At 31.3% G+C, this 8,981-nt stretch overlaps 2 protein-coding genes across 2 annotated transcripts; both read right to left on the bottom strand.

The window, feature by feature from the left end:
• Positions 1-2,715: 2,715 nt before the first annotated feature.
• Positions 2,716-5,561, bottom strand: LOC106321329 (the record flags this gene model as incomplete). The annotated part of the gene is made up of 4 exons (XM_013759620.1): positions 5,547-5,561; positions 3,692-3,839; positions 2,971-3,541; positions 2,716-2,911 (listed from the first exon to the last, which is right to left on the bottom strand). Coding segments are annotated over exons 1-4 (930 nt in total), but the record flags the coding sequence as incomplete, so codon positions are not given.
• Positions 5,562-5,677: 116 nt separating this feature from the next.
• LOC106321331 (anther-specific proline-rich protein APG) lies at positions 5,678-7,997 on the bottom strand. Its single transcript, XM_013759621.1, has 5 exons — positions 7,574-7,997; positions 7,124-7,254; positions 6,808-7,041; positions 6,164-6,419; positions 5,678-6,032 (listed from the first exon to the last, which is right to left on the bottom strand). Exons 1-5 carry the CDS (start codon positions 7,905-7,907, stop codon positions 5,839-5,841), a joined length of 1,149 nt encoding a protein of 382 aa, XP_013615075.1. The 5' UTR covers positions 7,908-7,997; the 3' UTR covers positions 5,678-5,838.
• Positions 7,998-8,981: the final 984 nt, after the last annotated feature.

Below are 8,981 nucleotides of genomic sequence, written 5' to 3'. Positions count from 1 at the left end.
GTTTTTAAAGTTTAGGCTATATACTATTGAAAATATTCAAAAATAACGTATAATCTATATAAAGCTATAAGTCATTAAGAGTATACACATAGTATTAGAAAACAAAACAATCAAACTATGATTGTTTACTATTTTTAAAATGTTAAATTTCCAAAATTGATAATACAAAATGGAATTCAACATCAAATAAGGTAAACTATTAAATAAATCATTAAAACTAAATTGATTCATGGATATATATACATATTTATATATAAATATTTGGAATTTTCAGAAAAAAATTAACCAAAAATAATATAAAATATACAATATACAATATTTTTCCTTCCAAGAACACAAAATAAAATTTACTCTTCAAAATAAAATTTTAAAAAGTGTTTTTAAAAAAATAAATTATAAATCAGTATCAAATGTGTTTTCTATTAATAATATCCAAATAAAAAAACCAAATATATTCTTCATGAACAAGGAACGCGTCAAGAATATAGGATTTGAAGTGAATGAACAATAACAGTAAACAAGATTAGTATAAAGAAAAATGTAAAACATCTGCGACGTAAAGTAGACATACAAAGCCGAAGATAAAATCCAATAGACGAAAAAATGTATCACACCAAAAAATCGGATAGAGTAGAGGATAATTCCAATATAAGAAAAAAGATTTGAAATTTCCATTCGTTCTCTCTGAAAGATGTTAAGTAAGAGAATAGAGAGAGAGTCGCAAGACACAATTTATTTATGAGTTTCAAATTATTTTTAATCGATCAAAAAACTGACGAATTTATTTATCCATTAAAATTTTAAATATTAATCAACACTATTATTTTATGTTTTTACAAATATTCTTTTAATCGGTTACAGTCAAAATTTTCATAGAAACTAAACAAATAAGCTATACTGAAATAAATCGAACATGATGTGATCTATAAGCTTTTTAAAAAATTATTGGTATTAAAGCAAACTAAATGATGAATTCTTATAATCAGTACCATGATTCACCTCATACAACATATAAAGTTTAAGATGCTCCTTGTTGAGTTATGTTGAAGAAAATATTTAGAGAACAATGTTTACAAGTTAGATAAAAAAATAAAGAGTCTAAAAAAGAATGTCAAATAAGTTAGTTAAGATTTTAAATAAAATTTATAAGGATGGCCATCAACAAATTAGAACATAAAAGAATAATAGAAGAAATAATCAATATGAATTTATCATCAACAAACTAAAAACATACAAATTTACAAACTTATAACATTTAAAAAAATCTCAAGATTACAATGAGTACTCTATCAATAGCAGCTGTCGCAGTTCTCTTGCTGCTAGCTGGAGGACGTCTTGTTCTACTTTGTGTTCTCAGGAAGAAGAAAAGTGCTGATAAAGGTATATATATATATATATATATATATATATATATATGTCTTGACTGTTATCAGGTTTCCTCGAGGTGGAGGGCAGGGCCGTGCCTGAGTAAAAGCCAATCAAGCATATGTTTGGGGCCTTGAAAAATTATATAAATATTAGGGGCCAAATCCTAACAGAAATAACTAAGTGGCTAGGTTGGTAATGTACTTATTAGAAGTATATAAGGTGCCCAGTCCGATTCTTCACCTTAACATTTTAAATTCTCATAGTTTTGGGGGGGGGGGGCAAATTAATAATTGGGTTTTAGGGTCTAATAGGCACGGTGCAGGCTGTGCCTGAGTAAAAGCCAATCAAGCATATGCTTGTGGCCTTGAAAAATTATATAAATATTAGAGGCCAAATCCTAACAGAAATAACTAAGTGGCTAGGTTGGTAATATACTTATTAGAAGTATATAAGGTGCCCAGTTCGATTCTTCACCTTAACATTTTAAATTCTCATAGTTTTGGAGGGGCCAAATTAATAATTGGGTTTTAGGACCTAAAATTCTCAGGCACGGCCCTGGAGGGTTGTTGTCTTACTCATGTTTCTTTCAGGTAACTCCACGGGGACTAAGAAAAAAGGTTTGGCAGCTTATTCAGCTGTGAGGGGCGGACACTTGTTAGATGAAGGTGTAGCATATTTCATATCCCTTCCTATCCTTGAAGAGGCCACTGATAATTTCTCCAAGAGAGTTGGAAAAGGAAGCTTTGGGTATGTTTACTATGGTAGGATGAAAGAAGGGAAAGAAGTTGCGGTCAAGATAAGTAACTTCATTTTTAAAAGTCTAAATAAAATAAAAATGTAAAAATAATATTATTTTTTATAATTAACTAACTTTACTTTTTAATAATTTTGCGTTAAAAAAATATAAACCAAAATTAACTTTTTTTTTGAATGAATGTTAAATTTATTCACCAAAAAAGCCTTATTACAACTAGTGCATACTTTTTTGCAAAGTAAATTGCATACTAGAACTCAAAAGATAAGACTATAAACTAATTACATTCTTGTTTGAAACCAAAATTGCATTAGCATCTCCATTCCTCTCCCTCCTTTTTTCTGCACCAACGTAATTTTATTTCTCATTCCCTTCTCAATCACCTTTTTTAAAGCTGGTAAAGGCATCATCTTCTCTCCATGCTTCAGCTTATTCCTTTCTCTCCACAAAGCATATAGAACAGCTTGGAAGACGTATCTGATACAAAGTAAACTATTCTTCTTTCTAGTTTTATCAGATATAATGATTATTATCTCTGACCAAACTACAGTGAAAGACTGGCGCAACAATCCTTTGGCTATGAATTCCCATACCTGAGCAGATAAATCACACTCAAAGAATAGATGGTTCCTCGATTCCTGAGCATTATGACAGAGAACACACATATCATTACTCCCCCTACTCCACTTCACCACTCTGTCCATGGTCGACATCCTATCACGAACAGAGAGCCCCGCCATAAACGCAAACTTCGGAGTCGCTTGCGAAAACCAGATACCAGGCGCCCAGCTACATAGAGGTTTCTTGTCTCTCAAAAACTTCAAGTTTCCTGAGTAGAAAACTCCAACTTGTAAGCCGAATCTCTCCTCCATAGACTCCTGTCAATCCCTTCAAGACTTGGATTACTTCTGATGGTATCCAGTTTGTCCTCAATATCGTTTAGAATGCTTAGCCTATGTCTTCTTCTCCTTCTACCATATAACACAGCATCCTCTACCGTTGCATTCTTTCTCACTCCCATATCAATGAAACCTCTAGCACCCAATAAGTCTACGAGAACTCCTTGCCTAGACCAATTATCATACCAGAAAGAAGTATGCCTCCCATTACCTACTTCGACCTTGTAAAACAGCTTTGCAACACTTCTCAACTTAAGCATTTTATGCCACATCCAAGAACCAGTCTGCATCTTCAAGTTGACTTCCCAAAAACTTCTTCCTTTTAGCAAATTTACTCTAATCCACTTCCCCCAGAGAGATGATCCTGTTAGCATTCTCCATATCAGCTTAAGACCATAAACTTTATTAACTTCTTTCAAGCTTCTGATCCCCAAACCTCCTTCTCTCTTAGGGAACCATACTTCTGTCCAAGCAACCTTAGCATTAGTAGATTTAAGGATTGGCCCCGTCCATAGAAACGCTGAACATATTTGTTCAACTTCTGTGATACAACTACAAGGCAATCTAAACACCGTCGCCCAAAAATTAACTATGCTAGTAAGGACATAAGTTATCAATTGGAGTCTTCCAGCATACGACAGAAACCGACAAGTCCAGGAGCTTATTTTACCTCGTATCTTCTCCAAAAGAGGAGTATAGTCTTGCTTCTTCATCCTTTGCGTCATGAGGGGAAGTCCCAGATATCGCACAGGAAGTTCACCATCATCAAATTTGAAATTTCTCAAGATACTCCTCTTCTCTGCCTCAGGAACTCTCGCCTATTAAAAAAAATTAGATTGTGAATGTATCAATAAAAACTGCTATTATGTGAAAATAACTTTTTCTTTTCCTAAAATCCTTAATAAAAAAAGATTTCTAAATTTTTTTTTTCTAATCTTAACAAGCTAAGATTTTTTTTTCTTTTTCTTTTTAAATTCTGACAAGAGAAAAATTGTAAAGTTTTACTTAATAGTACTTTGTACTTAAGAAAATTGACGATAAGTGTGATAGCAAAAACTATTTAATTAACAAGAAAAATTGTAAAAATATTAGTGATATTGAAAAAAGTGAATTTTGAAAATGGCAACTTTTAAAAATAGTTAATATTAACTGGAAATATCTATTTGATATAAATTTTATTTTTCTAAATCATAGACAAAATATAATTGTAAAAGATTATGTAATATTAATTTTCTTTTCTAAAATCCAAAAAAACTGTAAAAGAATATTTGATAGTTGTTTTCCTTTTTTATATAAAAAATTCATAAACAAAAAAAATTGTATAATATTTTTTTTTCCTAACCAAAAGAGAATTGTAAAATTTATTTGATAATATTTTTAAAAGAGTATTTGATGATGAAGATGATAATAAAAATTATTTAATTAACAAAAGAAGTGTAAATTTAGTATTGATATGAATTGTAAAAATAGTTAATAAAATAGAGTATTAATAACTAAAAATAATTATTTGATAGCAATTTATTTTTTTCTGAAATTCTATAGAGAAGATAATTATAATAGGTTATATGACAGTAATTTTAACTGTAAATAAAAAGGAGAATTATAAAATAGAATGTTTTTATTTTAAAAAAAAATCCTAACAAAATAAAATTTTTAATACTTATTTAATAAAATATTAAATTAATACATAAGAACACGTATAATGTTGTCATTGACTCGATTGATATATTTGACTTCCATTTTTTTTTACTTTTCATTCAATTTCTTATTTCAAGTGTGTTCAGTTTAAACGTTTAGGTATAGTATTTTCTCTAATTCTAAGTACAAAGTTTATAACAATTCATCTATGCACCATGATTACAAAATACAAATATTAACTTGAACTTATGTGTAAAAACGGGTTTAATTATAAAATAAATCTCAAACAATGTATGTAAAAAAACAATCATAAAAATATAAATGTATGCAAAAAACAATCATTAAATTAAAACATCAAACAAAACCAGTTGCAATGCAACGGGCTCATATCTTGTATGTTTATAAACATAATTATTGCATCTATAAATACAAATAACTAAATAGATAATAACATGGTACAATTATAAATAAACATAAATATTAAAATCAACTAATCATATTTCAAATAAGAAAATTATATAAATCAATTAAATTGTTAGCTTAAAAGTTATTATAAAACTAAACTAAATTATTAATATAGACTGGCGCGTAGCGCGAGTATAAAATCTAGTAATATATATAAAATAGAACACAAAAAAATTATAGTTTTGGATATACATGTTTTTAAGTCGGGTACAAATTGGTTCTTATCAGATCGGGTCTATTCGGATCGGTTTTTTTCGGATCCGGGTCTATTCGGGTCGGTTCCTAACGATTCCGGTTCTTTTGGGTAAAAAAAAATTAGACGCAAAAAGTATTTGTAAATTTTCGGTTTGGTTCCGGATCGGATATTTTTTGGTCGGTTCCAGTTCGGGCTTTTGGGTCCAGGTTAAAATGCATTGGCCTACCTTGCAGTATGCCATCGGTGCTAGCACCAGTCTACTAATTTAATCATGACTTCTTTAACCTTACATTATCTTCCTCGACATTGATAACAAAACAATAACTAATGAAAAAGATTTAAAGAAACGGGTTATACTTCTACAACTTGGCTCATCACTGATGAGATTTCTATAAACCATGTGAACAGTGATGAAATTTTCTAATAGCGTCAATTTACACCACCAGAGTGTCTTACAATGACTTTATACATCTAGCTATAATTGCGTGAGCATAACGAAAAGCATACGGTATTACATTTTATTTCAAATGGTGGATGTATCTCTCAATTAGTTTTTTGGCTACAATTTTATAGAATCTTTGGGTAGGATGGAAACTATCCCAAAACACGTAAGCAGATACATTGGAGCACACGTCTGTCGTGAATCGATTGCAGAGTATACCTGCTTCCACAAGTCCAGTTCCACAACATCCTTTCGTTATTTCCTCAAACCCTGAAACATTAATATCCCAATTCAATATATATATATATACATGTTACTATTTTTTTTTTTTTTTGGAACATACATGTTACTATAAAATTCGTTTTTGTAAGTCTAAGAAGTCGTGTGCGGTCTAAAATTACCATAATCTTGTGCGTTTACTGCGATGTCACTAAAAGGAGAGTAGATATCGATGTAGAAGACATTTGAATTTGGTAGGGCATGAGTCAATTGATCCAACGTGATGAAGAGTTTGGCATTGAAAAGCTGAGATGCATAGTTTAGATCTTGAGCACAGTCTCTACGAGGACCTCCCTTTATGGTTCTTTGTGATGGTACACATCCAAGTGGTGGTGTTCCTATCACTGCTATTTGTCTTGCTCCATATCCATATAATTGCTGCTTAATTATTTCCATATTATCAGTTCAGTAAGTTAATATTTGAATAGTTACTCCCATAATTATAATTAACGTGGGATTTCTGTAGTTTTTTAAGAATAAAATAATAGATCGGTTTTTGCTAGATGAAATCACTTTGACTGGTTAAAAAAAATTGTTGTTTCAGATCTTATGAAAAATTAGTTTTTGATTCAAAAATAGTCCAAAAAAAACTCACTATTGCATAACTATGTTCCTAAAACATGGTAATTTTGCAAACTCCTTCTCTTAGGGTCAAATTCTTATTAACTTGGGTTCTTTTAGTTGTCAGCAAATTTCAGTTTAATTATTTGGGGTAAATGAAACTGAAAGTATGAGCTTAAGAAAAAGGATGGATGAAGCAGCGAACCGTAACGAAACTTGCAGCAGACTTAGCCATCATTGATGTGAAGTTGTGAATGTCGTATATGAGCGATTGAGAACCTTGACCATAGTATGTAATAAGCAGATCGTTGTTGCCTGCGACCACAATGGCTAAGCCCTTGGCTAATAAGTGATCAGTCTTATCTTTCCCTACTAACCTCTTTGCTCTCGCTATGTATTGTTCGAAATATGTCAACTGCTCCAACATTGACCTTACTCTCTGGTTATATTTTGATGAATGATCATTAGTCTAAGAGCTATATATATAAAATTAAATCTAGAGGGGGCTGTTTTGATCTTACTGATATTTTGGCTGTTAAATGGTGATAGCCACTACCACCCGAAGCAAATGATACGCCAGTGAGAAGTTCTTCTAGTTGTACGTTGGGTTCCAAATATGCCGGTACAATCGATTTTAGTCCTAAATATCGGGCTGCATGGATTATGATACCAACAAACAGTAATTAGAAGAACCAAAAACTGATCATATATATCCACCTAACAAAATAATAAATATATCCTCACTACCTCAAATATTATTTCGATGTTTTACAAGCAAAGATAGCAGTATTAAAGAATCTGGAAAATGTTTTTTTTTCTCTGGAAGGTCTTCTCCGCTTAACAAAATAACAAATATATTATCTTCTAAATGAACTAATAAATGTCACATATTAACGGTAACAATACAAATTAACGGTAATAAATGTCACCTCCGGCCCAAAAGAAAAGGAAAAAAGAGAGAGAGGACGAACATATATAGTCAGATGCGACCCTTCCGTTGCTGAATCTACCGGTGGCAACTCCCGTAGGAAAGTTCATGCCATAGGGACTAAAATTACATTTCATTTCTGTTGTTAGATTATTATTATTTCCCGTGTCGATGATCGAATCACCAAAGTAAAACAGTGCCGGTGTAGCTTGGTTCTGTGGTGGTGGATTAGGTGGTGAGCCTGGACCAGATTCTTGTGTTAGCCATGGCCACAGTCGTCGGTTGTGGATCACTTGGGAATGGGTCGTCGTCACGAAAAAGATACAAAATGATGATAAGAGAAAGAAAACAAATCGAAGCAGCCAATATTGTTTCATAGCTCTATAGCTATCAATCTCTGAAAAAAGGAAAAGCTTCTCTAACAAAAAAAAACAAAGATGGAATTTTACTAGTGATACTATTTTGCATGTGTGTTTATACAGAAAAAACAAAGATGTATATATTTCCCACTACACTTGGACATGCAATTTATGTGTCGTGTTAGGGTTCCGTGTGTCTCAAAGCTTCTTTTGTCACATGGTTGAGATTTTCCTTATATTCAGCTTCATTTTTCCTTATTAGGGTTCAAAGTAATCATAAAAGTTGCGTTCAAAAAAAAAAAAAAGGGGTCCATACGTAAGCGTAAACCCAGTTGCAGATCGAGCTTAGTTGCTGTCGGGAAATAGTTCTACCTTCTAAGATACTGTAATTAAATCTCTTAGGAGTTTTTTTTGTTCGACGAAATGCGTAATTATGCCGGTTTGAACTCGGATGTGGACTTGAACACAAACCATTAAGTTACTGGTCAAAATTACAAATTAATCAGCAATGAATAGAGTAGCATATACGATCATTGTACATATATATACACATGATTTATCTTATCATTCAAGATTCTGAAGATTGGCATCATTTTATCTTTGAAATTATGTGAAAGTAACTGAACTTATTAAGAGTTAAATGATAACAGTGAGCAACTTATATATTGTTATAATAATCCGAGATTCTTAACAAATGTTGTAGGAGTCTATGCAATGAGAAATATTAATATTTGAACAATACTTGGGTTCACCCCTATGGTGAATAATTAAATTCACCGCAACTTTTATAGCCAACCAATTGTCATGTTGGATTAGTTAAAAAAAAACAATAAAATTTAAAAAAAATTGCTGAAAAAAACACCGACGTTAACGCCGTCTACGAAACCTAAAATTCTTAAAATCTAAAATCTAAACCATAATCCTCAAATCCTAAACTCTAAATCCTAAATTCTAAACCTTAATTTCTAAACCTAAAACCCTAAACCCTAAACCATAAACCCTAAATCCTAAACTCTAAACCCAAAATTCTAAATTCTAAACCCTAAACCATAAACCCTAAATCCTAAACTCTAAACCCAAAATTCTAAATTC

This window comes from Brassica oleracea, unplaced genomic scaffold, assembly GCF_000695525.1.
Source record: "Brassica oleracea var. oleracea cultivar TO1000 unplaced genomic scaffold, BOL UnpScaffold01443, whole genome shotgun sequence".
In the NCBI taxonomy this organism is placed as follows: Eukaryota; Viridiplantae; Streptophyta; class Magnoliopsida; order Brassicales; family Brassicaceae; genus Brassica; species Brassica oleracea.
Note: the sequence above shows the minus strand (reverse complement) of the source record. Positions and strands in the feature narration are given on the sequence as shown.